Raw genomic sequence first — 20,757 nt, forward strand, 5'->3', positions numbered from 1 at the left:
CCCCCCCCGCCCCCCTTTCCAAGGTGACACTGCACAGCAGGGAGCAGAGTAGGGAACAATTTATTGGAAGATAGAAGGTGACAAGACTCAACCAGGGTCACCCCACCCCAGAGCGTTGTCTGTCCCCACTCACACACTTTCTCCACATGCCTCCCCAAAACTCCCTAGAGCACCTGGACAGGGCTCACCCCTCCCGCTCTGACATGGGGTGGAGACTGGGTGCAAAAGTGGCAAGCCTGTCTTTAAAGTGCTTTGCTGTGACAGTGCAGCAGGACTCCATTAAAGCCCAAGACGGGGCACCAGCCACCTCCCGGCTTTCTGTTTGCTCCAGAGCCCAGCAAGGAATAGATACCTGGGCACAGGGATTCCCAACTATTCTACTCCTTTCCCCCTTGACCTAGGAGGTATTTTTGGTTTTGCAATGTTCCCAGGAACATGAAAGCAGCTGCTGGGAACCGAAGCAAGAACACACGTTCAGATCTGATATTCCCAGCCCTCCTCTTCCAGACCCCTGTTGACCACCCCCATCAAATCTGTCTTCAGGGTCCCTTGCCGAAGTTTCTCCCAGTTGGTGCTGCTGCGGGAAGTGCTTCGAGACACCGAGGGGGTAGGAAGGGACAAGTTGGGGCCAGAGGGGTGGCGTGGTTGGAGTTTTTCTGAGTCCTTGTCCAAGTCATCGGATCCCCGGTTGCAGAAGGCCCGTGCATAGCGCCGGACTCGCTGCTGGTAGAGGTCCTGCTTGTCTTCCACCCTGGGGAGGATAGATGACTTGGGAGGTGGCCAAGGGCCACGGGCTAGACCTGCTTGTCTCCTGTGCACATCCCACCCCGCCATGATGGGCCTTTTCCTTGTCTGCTGCTGATGTGCCAGGTGGTCCCAGCCCCTCAGCAGCCAGGCCATCGGGACTAGAAAGAGCACAGGACCCCTGAGATCACAGGAACACCCAGCTCCTCACTGTCACTCACCGGAGGAACCAGCGGTCCCCCAGCCCGTAATCTCCCCCAAAGATCCCCGAGCGAGGCCACAGGCAACGAGGCAACTTCCGCTCCAGCATCACTGTGGTGGCCACAACCTGCATGTGGGGACAGAGGGGAAGTAGGAAGAGGCTGGGTATAGACTGAGATGAAGTGTAGGGAGAAAGGAGGGTGCTAGGCAGAGGGATGACAGTTAAACAGCAGCTAGGAAACTCAGGAACTCTGGTTTCACCAAACAGCACTCCTAAGCTGAGGATAGTAGTGTCAGTTTTGTCAATGGGATGTGAGCCTCACAGTTCTCTGCCTAGTGACCTGACACTGTGCTGATGCTGCAAGAGGTTGGTGACTTTGCTCCAAGAATAATGGGAAGGTGAACAAAGCAAGGATACACGGGATATTTTGACCCTATAGACATATAGGCCATTTATGAATGCAAACATCATACTGAGACATCTAATATCTGCATTTGCCTGGAAAAAAAATATTCCTGGCAAACCCCATTTAGTTCATTTTTCTTATAAACTCCATTTTCTACACATTAAATGCTATCTGATTTTCAGGATTTTCATTTTTATTTTGTGGGAATTATTTTTGTTGAGATAAATTATTTGTTGCATATATTTTAAAGTGATGATTTGATTCAATTAATGGCCTCTTGTCCCCACCATGATGCTCTGAAGATATTTTCTGCTACACCAAGGGGGGGTTGGTGGCATTATGTTTAACATGTCAAATTCTTCTGGGTCAAATTTTGAAGACTGAAATATTGCCAGAAAGATGGGATATTCCAGTTTTTATTCAGTAGCAAAATCTTCAGAATGCCATTTTAGCCACTATTAGCTTTATTCTTTAATTTTTTTTGTTTTAGAAAATGAATGTTTTAATTTTTGAGCAAACTGTGAGGAATTATTTCCAGCTATTTCAGTACTGTTCAGCGGTATTGCTAATCCAGTTCTACTATACACTGCATTATTCTGTGTACTGCTTAAAAACTACCCAAACATGTGGGGTCAAAATATCCTGCTTCTACCTGAATTTGGCCTGGTCTTTGTAAAGGAAATGACTTGCACTAACCCTCCCAGCCACTAGGGGGCTCACCTGAGCTCTCCAGAGCTCATCCCGCTCGTGAGCCACTCTCCAGTGAGTGTCGCCCATCATGGCAATAAGGAGGTTGAGCATGAGCAGTGTTGCGATGATGGCGAAGGCAGCATAGGTGATGCTGTACATGAAGGGCAGATCCACGTCATAGTTGGCAGGGCCATCGATGATGGTGAGGAACATCTCAAAGGTGCTGAACAGTGCCATGGGGTAACTGTAGAAATGGCCCAGCTCATCGGGGTTCTCTGTCTGGAAGATGATATAGAAGGCTGCTCCACCCAAGGGGGTGAGAGTTACCATGGTGAGAGTAACCATGGACATGACCAAACTCCATCCAGCTCTTCTCTGCCCATTTCCCTCATCTCCATAGCACCATCCCAGCCCTTCATCACTCTATACTTTGGGTTCTTAGGTTACCTTATTTTCCATATGGCTTATCCTTCTGATTCCAAGAGCCACCTCTCCCAAACACTCCCAGTTTTCCCTCATCTCTGAGGGATGTCCCATCCTCAGACACCATGGCCCCACTTACCTCCGCTGCCTCCTACTTTTCCCCAAGTTTATCCCAGCAGTTCTATGTTCTCTAAAATCCTCCAATCTCCCCCTCCCATAGTCCCCATCCTGAATAGATGATTTACCTGAGGTAAACCCCAGGATGACCACAGCCATCAGCCAGCAGAATCTCATCAAGTCACCAAAAATCATCTAAAGAGGGAAGGGAGAACATCACACCTGTCACTTGAGCCACTGCCCCTCCCATCCTCGAATAGGTTCTAACTGAAAATTCTCACAGCTCCACCCTATAAGACAGGGCTGGCAAACTATGGCTGTAGGCCAGATCTGTTTGGCCTATTTTAGTATGGCTCTTGGACTAAGAATAGTTTTTATATTTTTAAAGATTAGGGAGGGGATGGGGGGAGAAGGAGGAAGAGGAAAAGAATATACAACAGAGACCATAATGTGGCTCACAATGCCCGAGATATCATCTATTATCTGGCTCTTGACAGAAATGTTTGCAGCCTCTTCCCTAGGACCTTTTTCTAGGAAGCTTGAAGGGAGACACGAACCTTCTGGATCATGATGGTGAAGGGGCCCAACATCTGGAATCCTCGGGCGAAGTACATGACATTGCACCAGCCCAGCACCAGGGCAAAGGACATGGGCACCACCTCCCCACTGGTGTTGGTGAGCCTCATCACCATGGTTACCAGCACCATGAAGGCATAGGTGATGCTGGAAGGAGAGCAGAGAAGGGGTGATGAGAGGGTTCTGGGATTATCCTGGGGACCCAAGAGCAAGAGTGTGACTGAGACAGGACCCACACACTCAGATTCAGTCTTCGCAAGCTCAATAACCAGGGTCACACACATCACCTGAGAGGGCCCTGTGGGGTTAAGGTTCTGTAGGGTCAGGAATCCAGGAGGCAAAACTGGAGCCCTAGTGAGGGAAGGGCTGGGAGTGAGGAAGGAGACTCACATGAGGACATGGAATGGCCCCCCAAGGATGGTATGTCCAAAGAATTGAGTGACCCCCACCCTGAAGATGTCTGGAATCTAGAGAGACACAAAGGCACTTATTGGCCAGGGCTCAGGCTAGAACCTTGGACCAGACAGTCCCACCCCAGACCCAGTCCACACCATACCTCTACAATCAGGATGAACACAGCTCCAATGACAGTTAACAGTTCCCCCACCAGTCGGATAGCATCCTGGGGGGTCACATAGGCCTCCTGGGGGAGAGAAACATGGTCAGTACTCAGGGTTTTCAGGCATCTGCCCTGCCTGCCCCTGGTCAGAAGTCAGTGTCCTTGTTTGATTTTTCTTTTAAAAAATATTTTTTTAAATTGACTTTTAGAGAAAGGAAGAGAGAGAGAGATCAATTTGAGAGCAAAACATTAATTTGGGCATGTTCACTGACCAGGAATTGAACTGGCAACCTTCGAGTGCACAGGGATGATGCCCAACCAAGGGAGCCAGTGCTCCATTCTTTTTAACCTGTTTGGCTAGCTCCAACTCCACTCTTTGAGTGTTGTGTGTGTTTCTGCATGTGTGTATTTTGAGTTTGTGCCTATGTGTTTGAGACCTGGGTGAGGGGAAAGGTGTGGGTTTTAGGACAAGTGATAACAAGTCTGAGAAAGGGGAGAGAGTGGATCCTGCCCAGAAACTCAGCTGCTCCTAGTGGTCACCTGAAGGAGCTTCTGCTGCAGGAGGGTGTTGTCCCTGGGCTGTGTGCGGTTATCAGTCCTGGGCTTCAGGGGGCGGTAGATGCAGCACATGGTGAAGCAGATGATGTAGAGCACATACAAGGCACCCAGAAGGCAAAAGTAGGGTCGCCCGTATCTCTTCCACTTGAGGCTCACCAGCTCCTTCACTGGTGTCTGGTCCAGGATCTGGCGAGCCTGCATCAGGAAGAGAACAGAACAAGTGGCTCCGAGACCCTGATGTCCCTCCCCAGCCACTCTCTGACCTGAACTCTTTTTACCTCCCGCTTCTTGGTGGTGACAATAAGTTCCAGCAGTGATGGCTCATCCCCCGAGGAATCGATCTCTGTGAGATCATAGAGGGTATAGGTTGTCAACCCAAATGTCCCCTGGCTGTGCTTCCACTTCTGCATCAAGTGATTGAACATCTGGGGGAGGGGGAACACAGAGTCAGGAGGAACTGGTAAAGGGGAGGGTCACAGAGTGCGAGTGAGGAGCAGGTCCAGGAGAACAGCATCCCTGGAAAGGGTGGCTGCCCTTCAGTCAATGATCACAGCCTTTGGGGCAGAAAGACCCATGTTTATGCTGACCCCTGGATTGCTTTCTGACTCCCTGGGTTGCTTTACTCCCTCTAGAACTTGGGAAGAGGTGAGTCTGCTGCCCGTGGACTGGAAGTGTGGGTGGATGTGGGCATTACAAACCACCATAGCATGAGAGCTAGACTGTAGCCTCCAACACCTCAGAAAGGAGAAAGTGGGCAAGAAAGGGTCAGGAACAAGGGAGACAGGGGCTGAGCAAACACTTCCAACCTGAAAATGGGAGCTAGGCATCAAGGATGAATGTTTACATCTATTTCCTCAAAGGGCTAGAAGTATAGGATGGGGCCATTAGAAGGACACCTTGGGGTTGGAGGGTGTCCCTCACCACAGTATTGCCCTCCACTCCAGCCAGCTTGAAGGGGGTGAGACCCTGGTGGTTGGGTACAAGATCCAGGGACTGCAGGTGGCCCCCACGTTTGTCATAGGACAGCAGCAGGTTGTACATCTGGCAGGCAAAGGTCTTGTTGGGCTGGAAGACGAGGATGTGCAACACTGTGTTTCCTGGGGAGGACACCGGTGTCATGTGGTTACTGGACCCTAGTCCCCGACAGTCCTCATGCCCACCCCAGAGTGGGCCTGATCATTGTCCCAGACCCTCCCCTCCCATTCCCTGTCTGTTCCCCAGGTCCTTTCCACACTCCAGTGCTTACCCAGGGAGTCCTGTGCCCGGATGTTAGCTCCATGTTCAATGAGCAGACGCACGATCTCCTCACTGCCCACGCAGGCAGCAAAGGACAAAGGATGCTCCCCTGGGGAAACAGAGAGCTCCATGGCATGAGTGCAGGCTGGGATGGGCACCTCCCCAGTGACTGCCTGTTCCTCCACACAGCTCAGCTCTGGGCTTGGGACACTTGTCAGCAGAACCAGAGGCAGGGATGGTGCAGAGGCCCTGGGGGAATGGGCTCTGCCTTAAGCCCTATAAGGGCTGACCCCAGTCCACTCCACCCCCTCAGGCACAGAGCTCTCCTCATTCCATCCTCCCCTGACTCTTGCCTGCCACCTACCTCCCCTTCCCCAGCCCTGGCTCTGGTTCTCACCAAAGTAGATGTGGCTGTGGGGGCTGAGGCGGAAAGCTGTTCCTGTAGCTCTGGCAGAAACGTTGGCCCCGTGGGCGAGCAGGGCTCGCACCAAGTTCACATTCTGGTTCATGATGGCCACGTGCAGTGCAGTCTGACCTGGTTCAGAGAGAGCCCTCAGGCATGGGGTCTGTCCTCAGGATTGTGCAGGGTCAAGTAGATATGGATGGGCCTGATCATTGTCCCAGCCACTCCTCTCCCACCCCCTTCCTATTCCCTAGGTCCTATACCATATCTTCACATGATCCTATACTAGGGCAGCCTAGGGGGTGGAGACAGAGAGTCCTTGGCCAGGCAAGGTTCCCAGGGTATCCAGCCATAGCCCCCTTTTTACCATTCTCTAGGTCTCTCCATTTGGGGGGTTGGTGCTCTAATACCATGCCATGAGGATGACAAGGCAGAAGGGAAATGGGAATGGGAATAGGGAAGTAGTGGGGCTCAGGTTCCCTCTTTGGTTTCCCCAAGTTATCCATCACAAAGTCTGACTTGAAATATCCAACAGGTCTCCCCTTCCCTCCATCTCTGGCCCCTAGTTCCTCACCCTCATACAGCTCAGATGTCATGGGCTCCAAGACCAGCTCCGGGGCAGCCTCCATCAGCACCATGGCAGCCTCCAGGTTGTCATAGAGGGCTGCTATATGCAGCGCTGTCTCCCCCATGACTCCTGAACAGAAAGAAGAGGCATGGGGCTTCTAAGGGCAGGGGAATGGGAACAATAGTGTCTTAGGGGCCCACAGCAGAAGGTCCTGGGCTATCCTGGGGAGCCACTCACATGCAGCTGATCCAGAAAGAGTTGGGTGCTGAGGGCTCTGCTCCTTTCTTACCTCTTTGGTGCACCTCACAGGCCTGATACTCGAGTAGCTTGTTGAGAGTCTGGACATCATTCTCTTTGGCAGCTAGAAGGAAAGGACACCCCAAGATCCTATAAGGAAATGGGATCAGAAAGGTATCAGTAGTGAGCATGCCCAGTGATGGGGTGACGGGTGAGGATTTGCTTGATTGTATGTAAACACGTGGACCTCAGTGATAATGAACCCCAAGGTCCCTGGTTCAGGGAAGTGAGGCCATTGGGGTACAAAGAGTTTCTGATCTCTTTTTTTCCTGACCAGTTAGCCCAAAACTCAGTGACTGGTTTCTACATCTCCCCCACCCCGCCCCCTGCCAGGGTATGGCCACCAGAATGTATGTACATAGCAGGCTTGGAGGGGAGGAGCTCTACTTAGGCACTCACTCACCTCTTGAACTATTGACTTCTGGAACAACCCTGATTCAGCCTTCACTGAGTGTCCTGAGATGACCCTCCATGATAAGCCTTGTTTTCAAGGACAAGGAATACAAGGCATTCCTCCCTCTTGTTTGTGGAGGAAGTCAACACGCAGAGGTTAGCAGGTTTTCTCCTGTTGCATGGTGCTCTGCTTTCTCGACCTTCTCAGCGAAGCCCTTTGATCCTGGCTCTTCCCTCCCTGTACCAGCATCTTTAGGGCTCAACCCAAAAGGAATAGTGCAGCCTTTTTGTTTTTCTGGCAGATTATAGTCTCTTCCTACTTCCTATCTGTTTCTCACTTATTTTAAGCAAAAATTATCTTCTCTGACTCCTCAATCCTCTCTTAAGTTTAATTCCTACAATGAACTCAGAAACATATATTTTTTAAATTTTTTATTAAAACTTACTTTAACTAAGACACTTGGGACCCCTTTCATTCAATTTTCTCTCTCGGCCCAGAGCCATGGGGTCTTTCCATGGAAGTGAATGAAATAACCCTGTTTATCCAGGGATGGCCAATTATGTGACAAAGAGAGAGCCAGACAGGTGCTCACACACCTGGTGGTGGCAGGAAACCCACTCCAGTGCTGGGGGTAGGAGGGCAATGGGAGAGGAGGATTGAGCCCCGGACACATCTCCCAAATGCTAGCCACAGCCCCCTCATGCCGCTCCTGGCCCTGCCAATTCACCATCGAATTCTTTCTCCATTCAATCCCTACCTCCTCATCCTGTCTGCCCCTCATTAATTCATGTCCTCATTCACTAACCCAAGATTAGCAAAGTACTCTCCTAACTAGTCTCCCCACACCCTGTTTACCCCCAGTTCACATTTGTCAATGCTGCCAAGATGCTCTCTTTAAATGGCAATTGCAATCACAGCTTACACAAGTTCAATGGGTCTTTAAATGCCCAAGGAGAAGGGACCCTTTACAGTTTCTGGGCAACACTTTTCCATGCTCTTTTCCTCCCACTTACATCTCCCACCCAGCATTTTGGCCTCACCACTTGTGCCATGCCCTGCTCTCACCTGATATGTACCCCCCCAACCCAATAATTGCCTCTTCCATGTCCCTAGAATAAGTACCCAGCCTAGCCTACAGTAGCCATCCCCACTCTCTGTAGAATGAGTGAATAAGGAGCATGGTTTGACCTCACTGCCCCTTCTTATTATCTTTATTGGCCATCCCCAAGCCAACCTTAAGCTAACATATAATCTAAGCAAAAAAAAAAAAAAAATAGTATTCTCGGTATGCAAACAGCTGCAAAACAAGTTTGCTATGTTCCCCTTCACCACATCCACCACCTTCTCAACAATTTGGCCAAACCCCTCCTCTATAAATATCCTAGAGTCAGCACTACGCAGGCACACAGATGGCCTCCCAGGAAGGTTTGCACTCTCTCCTCAGGTGTACTTTCTCTTAGCATGTGTGTTGTAATTAGTATCTATCTCTTCCTCTGTAGTAGGGGGACTTGAAGACAGCGATCAGTCACTTTCTCATCTCTGTATTCTTTCCCTGGCCTCTTCCAATTAGCTTCTTCTTTTGTGTCCGGCTTTGACTAAATGTGTGAAAAATTAACAGCAAAGCTAGAGATGGGTCCCAGGGCTCTTCTTACCCAAGTTCCAGCTTTATCATAGCTCCCTACCTCCTAGGGCAGCAGGTCTCAATCTGTGGGTCACGACCCCTTTGGCAGTCGAACGACCCTTTCACAGGGGTTGCCTAAGACCATCCTGCTTATCAGATATTTACATTACGATTCATAACAGTAGCAACATTACAGTTATGAAACAGCAACAAAAATAATTTTATGGTTGGGTCACAAGATGAGGAACTGTATTTAAAGGGCCAGAAGGTTGAGAACCACTGTCCTAGGGTATGTGTGCGGAGGCTAGTTGGTGGCAGGCCCAAAGATATATATTCCTTTTGGTCCCTACACATATCTGAAGCCAGTAAACAACCTCCATAAACGTCCTCTGTGTTCACTTCCTTGCCTCTGCTGACGGTCCTACTGGGCCTGGAAAAGTCAAGGAGTGACTGTCCAACACAGGCTTGCCAGGTCTACCAAGTAAAAATATGGGATGCTCAGTTCCATTTGAATTTTAGACACACAACAAATAACTTTTAGTGTAAGTCTGTCCCATACAATATTTGTGATAAACTTATACGAACAGCGTATTATCTGAAATTGCAATTTAACTCAGTGTCCTGGACTTATCTGGCAAGCACAGTCAGACCACACTCTGCGTGAAGAACCAGCTTAGAACCCAACCCAGCAGGGTTTGTAGAGAGCTGGCCTCCTCTGGTTGGCAAACTCCAGAATCCAGCAAAAAGGGGGGCAGCCTGTCAATGGTTCTGAGGGGATCAGGCAGAGCCATTACTTGCAATAGCATCACAGGACCACAAGGGGACAGCAGAGAAAGCCTTTGCTCACATTCTTGGCAGGAAGGGGGTCCCCCAAAACACCTGACTATCCTTGGATCCCATAAAAAAGGCGCAAAAGCAGACCCATCCAAAGATTCTTATGCCTGAAGCCCTAGTCATTTCTTTTATAGCAATCCAGCCTAGAAGTTTAGATCTGGAGCAAACTCAACACATCTTCACCAGACAGCTGCCAGACACCCCCCGGGGCAAGGAAGAGGAGGCGATATGGAAGAAGTATCTTCCCATTTGAATGGTTAGATTATACTCTCTCCCTTCCAGGGGGAAAATGTCACTTTGTTTAGCAGAATACTTCACAATATTACTGGAATCCCCTAGCTACAAACAGTAGTTTAGAGCAAGGGTTCTCAAACAGGGGTGATCCCCGGCCTCCTCCCCAAGGAACCTGGCAATGTCTGGAGACATTTTTGATTGTTGCAACTGGGGAAAGAGGTACTATTTTATTTCAGTGGTTGGAGGATGGGATGTTGTTAAGCATCTTATATAAGCAGCTTACCATAATAAAGTATTTTCCTGCCCATCATGTCAACAGTGCCAAGGTTAGAGAAACCCCAACTTAGAGGTATAATTATTCATAAGCCATCTTTTAAAAAGCATGCTTCACATTCAAAAGAATGAGAAATGCCTTATACATACATGTTTTCTTACACATCATTAAACAAATAGGTGAAGCCTTTTAAACACCCATTGATTAAGTAGCAACACAAAATTATAGAGCGAATCTGCAATTATGACCATATGAAAGGTGTCTGCAGGATTTAGAATGTTTCATTTTGTGGGACAATTATTTATCAAGTTGATAATAGTTCTACATTAAACTGGTGCAAACCTCATTACAAGGTCCCTGGCATACAACCTAGCACATTCTTCATAAACAGATCTCCCCCTTGGGGTTCCCTCCAGCCACCAAGTGAGAATCTCCCACTTCTCTTCTCCCAGTTCCCACCACCTGTGCTCTCCCCCTCCATTCCTGAGCATGTGTGCCTGCCTGTGTGTATGTGTCTACCTGTGTGTGTGTGTGTGTGTGCATGCCCATGTGTGCGCAGGGTGCACAAGTGGAGTTTTGTATTTGGTTGCTGGGAAACAGGGCAGGATCAAGAGTGTCTGCAGGAGAATTGAGATCAGGATTTTAGAGCAGGGAAGTCTGTAGAAAGAAAACTAGTTTTATCTGTTCATGCAACAGATGGAGAAAGAGGCCTGGAGTCTGAGGTGACTTGTCCTAACAAGTCAGAGGCAGAGCTGGGACGAGCGTCCTATTTGTCATTTCTCTGTCCCCATTCTCAGTGTTAATCAGGGCTTGAAATGGGGTTAGAAAAGGCACAGGGGACTGTATGGACCTGTGTGGGTTTCACTGGTTTTGCCACAAGCAGCCTCTCACAGGAGGCACGGGAGGCTGTCATTTGGGAAGGGAAGGGCACGGACAACATGGTGGCTGAGTTTGGTTCCAGAATGAATATGGTTCTGACAGGAGGAAATTGACAGCCCCTCTAAGTTCCTGCCATCACAGGAGGTGCCCTTTTATTGTGTGGATTTTGTTTATCACAATAATCCCACGTGTCAAATGTGCTTTTCAGCTTCCAAATCAGCATCTCACTTATGCTCCCTCTTGCTCCTTACAGCCCTGCCACCCAGGCTGAATAATGCTCTCACTTTTCAGAAAAGGAAATTGAGGCAGCATAGCCAAATCACGGCTGGAGGATCACAGAGAGTTAAAGGCAGAATGCTTCACCAAGAACCTAGCCTTAGGCGCTCACCACTAAATTATGTGGTTCTTCAAGTTTTATGACTCTTCCCAGGGGGAGGGGGCAGCCCAGAGCAGTGACCACAGATGAAGGAAACTGCAACCACGTTTGGGGAGGAGACACACACTGGCCACTCATGGGTCACCTCCCTCTAGGTCAAGTTCTTGACAACGGAATGAGGTTCAAAGCTTCCAGAAAAGTGGCTGTTTCCAGACTTGGAGTCGGGCCACCTTTCTATCTGCCAGAACTCCGTCAAGCACGTCGGTAGCCCCGTGTGCCTGCAAGGATGCATGTGCGTGTGTTTACTGAGGCAGGGAGTCCGGAAATGCTGTGAAGTCCCAGGGCTTGCTTTTCATGGACACGTCAGTTCACGTATATTTACAGGTGTCTGTCTAAACAGAGGAGAACCTTCAGTGTTCATTGCCTTCCCGAAAACTAGTGGGAGGGCGACCGTGCAGCAAGGGGGGCAGGTGTAAGGCTCATGTTAGACAGCCTCTGGAAGCTGCCCAGCACGCCCCACACCAGCTGAAATCAGACACCACAGCGTCCTCCTCTATGCTCCATGGCTCTGTCCACACCCTTTTCAGGAGCTCACCAAGCATTGGCAAGTAGATGCATATTGGTGTATTTCATCCATGAGAATCTGAGCTCCCAGAGAGCAGGGAAGGTGCCATGTTCATTTTCTAAAAACCTAGCAGAGTAGTTTCTGCTCAATGAATGTTTAGGGCACTGAATGTCAGGAAAGACAACTCAAGGTCCAGGGAGAGACAGTTCAGGAGAAAAGGGAGAGTTCAGCTTGGATGGCAATGACAGGGATTCACCCAGAGTGGGCTGCATGACTGAGATACAAGAAAAGCCCACTGTGCCTGGCTGGTGTGGTTCAGTGGTTGAGCGTCAACCTATAAACCAGGAGATCTTGGTTCAATTCCTGGTCAGGGCACATGCCCGGGTTGCAGGCTCAATCCCCAGTGTGGGGTGTGCAGGAGGCAGCCAATCAGTGATTCTCTCTCATCATTGATGTTTCTATCACTCTCTCTCCCTCTCCCTCTTTCTTCCTCTCTGAAATCAATATATATTTATATATATGTATTTTTAAAGCCCACTGAGAAGAATGCTGGGTTCCCTGTCAGCATGAAGAGATCAGAAAGCCCTCCCTCCTCACTGGACCATGCTACACCCTGTAGAATTCCCTCTGAGCCCTGGGCACAGATCCCCAAGGTCACTGCTTGCTTTCTCTGTGCCTGCCTCCTTCACAGGGAATAAAGCCCTCCCTCCCACAGTTAGATCGGGGACTCTGAGATAAGATGGGTGCTGGTAACATTTTTGGCTACTTTCTTCCATCAGTGCACCCCCTGACCTGACTGAATTGTCCTCGTGTCCATGGATGTCCGGTATTTATCTAATTACCTGCATCTCCCCTTAGGCTAGGTGACTGCACAGCCTCATCCTCTCCCCTTCCTGGTTATTTCAGGGCCTCCTGGCTCCTGGTTGGGAAGACGAGGGCCAAGGAGCTGTGGAATGAGGCAGGGAGATCAGGAATGGAGGGGAACCCCTCACAGTGGTGACATCAGACCTTTCTAGTCTGAGATTCAGGAGGAGGCCCCCAGATGGTCTTAAGAAGAAATAGAACAGAAAGGACAAGTGGAAGCAGCCCTCTGACAGCCAGGCTGTGGTCCTTCAGAGACTCTGTCTGCGCCTCGCTTGGGCACACAGGGAACTTCCGCCACTCCTTCCGAAACCCCAGGCCTCTCTGAGCTCTGTGTCTGGCTCCCCAGCCCTGGGGTCCTAAGAGTGGGAAGGGGATGAGTGGGACCAGTGATGGCCTCGTCTGCAACAACAATACCATTCTGTTGCCTCAAGATGTCATCAGCCAAACATGTGCTCAGCCCCAACTCTCCCAGGCCTGGGGGACAGAGGTGGGTGGCTGATGTGAGAGATGGGAAGCCAAAACTGGAAAAAAAGGGGCTCATCCCAGCCCAGTATCCTTGAGCCAAAGAAGAAAACCCACAGAGGCTCTATGTGACCCCTTAGCCTTCTCTCTCCTGGTCAGGCTCAGGCAAGCCCCTCCATTTGCATATGGACACATAAAAGTTTATGCTTTCCCCTATGAATAGACATATTATCTGCCTTCTGAGGAGCTCAGGGAAACCCCAACAGGAGGATTTCCTTCAGGCATGCCACTGCCTGGGTGGGGCGGTCCATGTAGACTTTGGAAGACCACACACTGGGATGGCTTCAAGCTTCCTCCATGTCCCCAGCTCCCAACTCTAAGCTGCCAGGGATGATGGGTGGGGACATTTTCAGGGGCTGGAAGCAACAAGTAAAATTTCTTTAGGGCTCAACCACTAGAGCCTCTCAAATTCCACAATCTGGATGAGGGAGTGGGTGAGTATGGGTCCTAAGTATATTTGGCCAGTTTCCAGTGCCCTCTCCCCAAGTAGAAAATCATGGATTCTAGGCTGGGTCCCAGCTGTTCAACTTCAGACCCTCCCATCAATGGCTGACGCAGTAAATGCACAGGAATGATAACCATGATCACATTTGGGCTTTTTGGGCGGGGTTCTAGGGTCTGCAGATCCTCTCATTCATTCATTCATTCATTCATTCATTCATTCCCACATGCCTACATATGTGTGCTATATGTTTCTGCCTGAGAGACTGTTCAAGGAGCAGGGAGTAGAGATATCAGGCATTGCTCTGACCCACCAGCATGCCTCTAGTGGATGTCACAATCTCTCCAAGACCCAGCAAGTTGCCTGGCCATTAGGAAAGTACAGTGGACCCTTGAACACCGTGGGTTTGAACTATGGGGATCCACCTACAAGCAGATTTTTTTTTCAATGGACCCACTCAGTTCAATTGACAAGCGCAGCTCAATGGACCCTGGCAGCTGAAACCCCATTGCTCAAGGGTCAATTGGCGGTTAAGAATCCTTGTACGTGGAGGGTCGACATCAGTTATTCATGGCTTTTTGGCTACACCTGTCAGCTCCCCTAACCCCCACATCGTTCAAGCATCAGCTGCACTCCCAAGAAGCTGCCTAACTGACTTGGATCTTATAGATAGTGAGACCTGTGTGCACACCAGCCCGCCTCTTCCACCTGGAGCCCTGAGGCCCCACAGGCCGAGACTCTTGAGACAAAATGCTCCCAAGGGGCCAGGCATGGAGTACAGTCTGTCCAGACAGAGGTGCCAAACAAAGACAGAGAATGAGGAGGGGGAGGTGGGCTGAGAAAAGGGGGAGGAGGGAAGGGGGGCGGCAGCAGCAGGTGGAGGCTTACCTCTTCTGCTGCAGCAGGTTCTGCTCATCTCGGCTCTGAGCCCAGGACTCCTGTCTCTGGAACCATCTGCAGAACTTTCTCCACAGGCAGAGAATGAGGCCCGTCTTCTTGGGCAGTGGCAACCCCATGTCGTGTAAGACAGGCTCCTTGTGGGGCTGAGGCAGAGACCAGACCCCGACTGAACTCCGCCTGGGAGCCACATTGGTCTCCCCAAGGGCCGGCCTGCCCTCTCCCTGCAGCGGTCCCATCTCCTACCTCCCTGGCCCGCACAGGAGTCTCGGGGAGGCGCCCCAGCCAGACTGCAGAGGGCTCTGAGTTTGTTACTCTTGGCAGAGCTGGGCCTCCCTCATTGGGCTCCTCAGGCAGGAGCTCCTCAAAGCGCAAACTCCCTCCCTCCTCCCAAATTACCTGAGATTTAAAGAGACAGGCCAGCAGCCCTGCCTGCCACCTGGGGCCTTGCGTAAACTCCTTCACCTTGGTCTGGCTCCCTGTCCCCAGGCCAGTCCAGGGAAGGGAGCCCTTCAGAGAGACTGGATTGACCTCCCTTGGACTTTGGGACACCTGCTCACCTTTTATAGAAAGGTTTGGGAGGGTCAAACTAGGCTGAGAGACTCAGGCAGTGAAGGAGGAGGGAGGGGTCAGGCAGGCCTTTGGGGGTTGAGGGCCTCTCAAGTGAGCAAGGGAGTGAGCCCACCTTTCTCACAGGTCCTGTCCTCCTGCTTCCCCCCACCTTTTCCTGTGCGTCCATGCTGGGGACTTAGCTTTTCTTGACTCTTCCAATTTAATCTCCCACCGGCCTAGAACAGGTATACCATATTGAGAACTCTTAGTCTCCTGACCTACTGGGGGTCAGAAAACTGTTCCTGTAAAGGGCCAAGAGAGTAAAGGCAAATATTTTAGACTTTCAAGCCCCAGAATACAGTCTCTGATCACATTCTTTTTCTTCTTCTTCTTTTATTTTTTTTACAGCCCCTTTAAGATGTAAAATCCATTCTGGGTTCATGAGCTCAGACACAACATGGAGTTGTGGCAGGACCTGGCCCCTGAACAGGGTTTGCAGCCCCCACTCTGGACCTCAAGACCCTCCCCAACACAACATATGTGTAGTGGGGTGCCAAATAAAATACAGCATGCCAGTTCAAGTTGAATTTCAGATAACTTTTTTTTTAGTGTAAATGTGCCCAAGTACAGTGGGGCCTTGACTTACGAGTGTCCCGACTAACGAGTTTTTTGAAACACCAGCTGTCTCTCGGCCGATTTTTTGCATTGAGTTGACAGAGTAATTTGAGTTAACGAGCTCCTTAACAAATTTCGTAAGTCAAGGCCCCACTGTATTGCAAATTCTTTCTCTGGCAACCTCCAGCGGACAGTGTTTATTCACCTGCTCGCTGTTGTCGGCTAAGCCCTTAGCGAAGTGGTCCCAGGTAGGCTTATGTCACCCCTGTGAGGGGTGTTTATTCCCTGCATTATACCAATGGGGGAAAAGCAAAGCTCAAAGTGGCAAAGTAGATCACCCAGGGCCAACAGCCGTTCAGTGACCGAGGCCAGATTCAGACCCACTGGCGTGATGCAGAAGCCACATCTATCTACCCTACCACAGTCCCTCATTCCAACTGAGTTCCAGGAGGGAAAGGGAGCTACAGTCACAGTGATGAAGGATTGCAGAGAGCACAGCCCATCCTAGTCCCACACACAGAACTCTGCCATGTGTGAGCCGGGAGCCATTGTGAAGATCGGTTACTACAGTTTTTATGTTGGGAATAAACAGAGGCCGTGGCATATGCAAAGTCCCACAGCGACCCAAAGACCCACTGGCCTGGCACCTGGGTACTCAGAGTCCCAGGTGTGTGGGAGCCACCCACTAGCTCCAGAGTTTATTTTTTTTCTATGTATTCCTGGATGAGAGAGGGGGGTGGGGGCAGAGAGAGAGGGGATGTATGGGGAGAAGCACAGCTTAGGTGCAGGGCAGGGTATCTCTGTGGGCGGGTGGAGGAAGGTCACTCTCAAAATGAAAGGGAAGCAAGGCTCCTGCCGTTGGCCCAGGGCCAGGCCAGAGCGCCCTGAGCAAACAGTGCCATTCGATTAGCTGCCTTCCCCACCCATCCAGGGTCAGCGGGTTCGGGCTGGGTGGGGGGAAGGCACTAGAACCCAAACCTTGAACCCAGGAACTTTGTGCCCATTAAGCCTGTGTTTGTCTGCCTGATGACCCACCCACCTTCTCTGTCCTGCTGGACTCCAGCCAAAGCCCCCAGTGCAGTCCTGTTTGGGGAGAGGACAAGGCAATGTTGTGTTTGCATATGGGGGAAAAAGGCTACAGGAGGAATCAGTCATTCCAGACTTCTTTTTCCTCCTCCACCTGGCGCTTCCTTGTATGGGTCACCAGGACAAATGGGAAATTGCAAACAGACTGCAAATTGGTGTGGAGGCCTAGAGGGGAGGGGGCAGTTTACCAGATACTAGCTTCTACCAACAGTGTCCTCTCACCTCTTGGACCCAGCATTATATGTTTGGACAGTGGGCAAAGGTGGGCCACAGGGTGGGTGACACTACCTACATGGGTCCTCTCACATCTTAAAGCCACATTCCCTGTACCCTCCTGGGATTATGGATTTGGAGGGGATAGGGAGCTTTACTGGAGTGTGGCCCAATCTGAGGAGTAGGGCAGGCTACCCTGGCTCATGCCAAGCCATGCTGGGCAGCACCTCCCAACAGAGAAAACTCAGTTGGCTCTGCAGCCCAGAGTCCCAGACTCGAGGTCCAAATACAGGAGGCTATAGGTGCAGGGGCTGAGGGGGAGGATGGGACAGTCACAGTTGCTAGCCTCATCTGGTGAGACTTGCCATCACACCCTCTCCAAGTCCCCTTGCCCAGACTCAAAATTTAAGAAAACTTTTATGACTACGGGCAAGTCATTGTCCCTCTCGATGGTCCCATCTATAAAGATGAGCATACGACTTGTGGTGGCTGGCGGTCATCCAGTCTGCCTTGACCTCATGGCAGTCAGTCTCTGACCTAGTTTTAGAGGAATGAAGAGGTCAGGGCCCATGGGGGAGGGAGGACTGGAGGGTCAATGTTGACTGGGTCTGAAACAGGTTCTTCCTGCCTCAGGCTGAGCTTGAACTCTAAGCAAAAGTTAGGTCCTCAGGATTCAATGAAGGAGCCTGGGGGGAGGGTCAACCAGAGTCTGACCAGCCTCCTCTGAGGGCCACACTGGCATGGGCTGAAGGGGATCGGAGAGATGACATGCATATGCATGTGTTAGTGCAAACAGGGCTGGGGCACAGCCGGATTGTGGCTGAGACGTTGCCTACTGATTCCTACATTGGGGTACCGTTTCTCATCCTCAACACTATTGATACCTTGGAACAGAAAGCTCTGTAGTGTGGGGTTTGCCAGCATCGTAGGATGTTCAGCTGCCACTCACTGGGTGACAGGAGCATTCCCTTGGCTCAGGGGTGACAATCAAGAATGTCTTCAGACATTGACTGTTGGCCCCTGGAGGGCAAAATCACTCTCCATTAAGAAACACTGATTTAGGGCAAAAAAGTGTATTCATATATTTTGTTCTGGTTTTGTCCCTCTTTTCATTTGTTCTATGTCTTTCTATTTCTCTGTTTTTTTCTTGCTCAGGCCTCTGTCTCTGCAGTTGTATCTGCTCCTCTGGTCTTAGTCCCTGAGCTGGCGCCTGTGGGATTTCTGTGGTTGCGGTGTGTGAGGTGGGGTGTGTGTGTGTGTGTGAAGTGTGTGTGTGTGTGTATGGCATGTGTGGTGTGTGATGGATGCTGTGTGTGTGGTTGTGATGTGTGGTATAGTGGGTGGGTGTGTCTGTGTCCAGGGCTCTGAATGGTCTCTCTGTGGAACCCTGGGTTTCTTTGTCTTTTCTCTCCTCTCTGCCTCTGTTTCCTGTGCAGCTTACTGCGTCACCCCATTCCTGCTCCCCACACCCTCTTTGAGGGTGTCCCTTAGCTCTGTTGTCAAGAGAGAGCAGGATGGGCAGGCCAAGGGGCTGTGATGACAGAGCTGGCTCGGGCAGCGAGGTCACAGCCACTGCTCACTCAGCCTGGAGTTTGTTCTAATGATTTTTTTTATCATTGATTTCAGAGAGGAAGGGAGAGGAAGAGAGAGAGAGAAACATCAATGATGAGCGGGAATCATTGATTGGCTGCCTCTTGCATGCCCCCTACTGGGGATCGAGCCTGCAACCTGGGCATGTGCTCTTGACCAGAATCAAACCCGGGACCTTTAAGTCCGTAAACAGACACTGTATACACCGAGCCAAACCAGCTAAAGTTGGAGTTTGTTCTAGTCTCGGGGTTCACACACCTGTGTGCCAACACATAAAGCCTGTACAGGAGCAATGTCAGATCGACAGAGAGTGTGCACACATGTGCACACACACATGCAGGCATATACACACACATGTGGGTCACTGTACTGCCCAGGGCCTCGGGCAGATGGTGACTGGAACTCCTGGGCCCGTGGCCACCTGGATGGCAGCTGGTGCGAGAACTCTCGATACTCCTTTTCAGCTCAAACACCTGTGATGCTAAGGACTGCAAGTCACAGTGGCCCCTGGTGCACACAGGCACCTCAGCTGTCAGAGGCCAGGGGTCTAAACTGTTGCAAAACTCTCATGCCCTTTCCCCCCAAATGCGACCTTAGTCCCTGCCCCCTGTCCTCACCCAGGTGGGAACCGTACTCCAGCCCTTTGCCCTCATCATCTCCTACAGCCTCTCCATAGCTGTCCCTGAGCCTGCCTGAGTGCTCACACCAAGGGGCCAATGCCTAGCAGCTTCAGGCCCTCCAGGCTTTTTCCTTTTTCTTTTTTTTTTCTTCACCAATTGTTAACGCAGGTTTTTATTTGGCTGTCTATACAATTTAAGCTATTAAAATGTACACAATATTTACAAATTAAATAATCATCTGAAACTCTCCAGCAATGCACGTAACACAAAACCAAGGCGGGGCTGGGGGGGGGGGGCGACAGGGACAGGCAGGCCTTGGCTCCTGTGTTCCCTACCTGCCCAGAGCCTTTTCTTAACTGGAAAAACCAGGAATCTGGAACGCCTTCTCCTCTTTTCTGGGGTCAAGCATTAAAATTCAAAGACAAACTTAAGCCAAAGAAAATAGCAAGGAAGTTACTCCAACTCTTCTAAATTTAGGAAAAGTTCTGTAAGTTGAGAAGTGGTCTTCCGTAGATTCTGGGGCTTGCAGTGGTTCCGGAGCACACACACAACCTCAGCCTGGAGTGAGGCTGGGCAGGGGCTGCTGGGTGAGAGTCCTGACCTGACTTTAACCCTCTCTCCAGGTCTCTGCTGGCTGGAGTCATGGCTCTTAGTCCCAGTGTGGCCCCTCTGGAGACAGGGCAGTGTGCAGGCGGGTGGCAAAGCCCACAGCTACCCTTCTCGAGCCTCTTCTCCTTCCTCCTGTCTTTCTTTCTTCCTTCCAGACCCCAAAGCCTTTTCCTTCCCCCAAGCTGGGCCTCTCCACTCTGCTGCCTCGCCCAGTCTCTCACCCCCTCTTACTTTATCCCAAACTCCTTCATATCAGGCTGAAGTCAACCAGGAATTAAGCCACTGAAATGTGCACAGACCCCAAAGAACTTTCCAAATCTGGAGAGTGAACCACAAGGCTGGCTTCTGGAGGACACAAAGCAGAGAGGCAATGGCATGTGATCAGAATGGCTGCATTCCAACCCCAGCTCCACCAGAAGTCACTGTGTGGCCTTGGCCAAGTCATTTACCTTTTAGTGTCTGGATCTGCAAAAATAAGGACTCTTAAGTTCTTAAGTTTCCCTGGTCCTTTCAACAGGCAGCCCCTCCTCAACTCCCACCTGCAGGCACACTGGAGCTCAGAAGCACCTCATATCAGAAAGGGCTCTTCTTTCTCAGTGAAACCTGCCTGTCTTTGTCTCTGAATCACAGGGCCCCTCTCCATCAAGCGGAGAGGAGAGATAGAATGGAGGCAGGCAGGACAGGGTGACACATGGCTTCTGTTCACCCTTTAGCCTTATAAATAGCAGGATCCTGGGACCCGAGTCATTCTGAGTGAGGAGAGGGGAAAGTCCTCCACTGCGGGCATCCCT

General features: G+C 50.6%; 1 protein-coding gene across 3 annotated transcripts; it reads right to left on the reverse strand.

Moving 5' to 3' along the window:
• Nucleotides 1–44: 44 nt before the first annotated feature.
• Nucleotides 45–15,207, reverse strand: TRPV6 (transient receptor potential cation channel subfamily V member 6). Of its 3 annotated transcripts, none has more exons than XM_059712031.1 (16): nt 15,081–15,207; nt 14,673–14,827; nt 6,772–6,869; nt 6,489–6,611; nt 5,909–6,046; nt 5,522–5,620; nt 5,197–5,372; nt 4,554–4,700; nt 4,258–4,470; nt 3,715–3,801; nt 3,549–3,625; nt 3,140–3,305; nt 2,711–2,777; nt 2,073–2,341; nt 966–1,072; nt 45–751 (listed from the first exon to the last, which is right to left on the reverse strand). In XM_059712031.1, the coding sequence occupies exons 2-16, from the start codon at nt 14,798–14,800 to the stop codon at nt 475–477; spliced, it is 2,172 nt and encodes a 723-aa protein (XP_059568014.1). In that variant the 5' UTR covers nt 14,801–14,827; nt 15,081–15,207; the 3' UTR covers nt 45–474. The 3 variants fall into 3 exon arrangements, with proteins under 3 accessions (XP_059568014.1, XP_059568015.1, XP_059568013.1); XM_059712032.1 differs by lacking the exon at nt 15,081–15,207 and adding an exon at nt 14,928–15,047; XM_059712030.1 differs by lacking the exon at nt 15,081–15,207 and having other exon boundaries at nt 14,673–15,030.
• Between the last annotated feature and the right edge of the window lie 5,550 nt (nt 15,208–20,757).

This window comes from Myotis daubentonii, chromosome 10 (assembly GCF_963259705.1).
Source record: "Myotis daubentonii chromosome 10, mMyoDau2.1, whole genome shotgun sequence".
NCBI lineage: Eukaryota > Metazoa > Chordata > Mammalia > Chiroptera > Vespertilionidae > Myotis > Myotis daubentonii.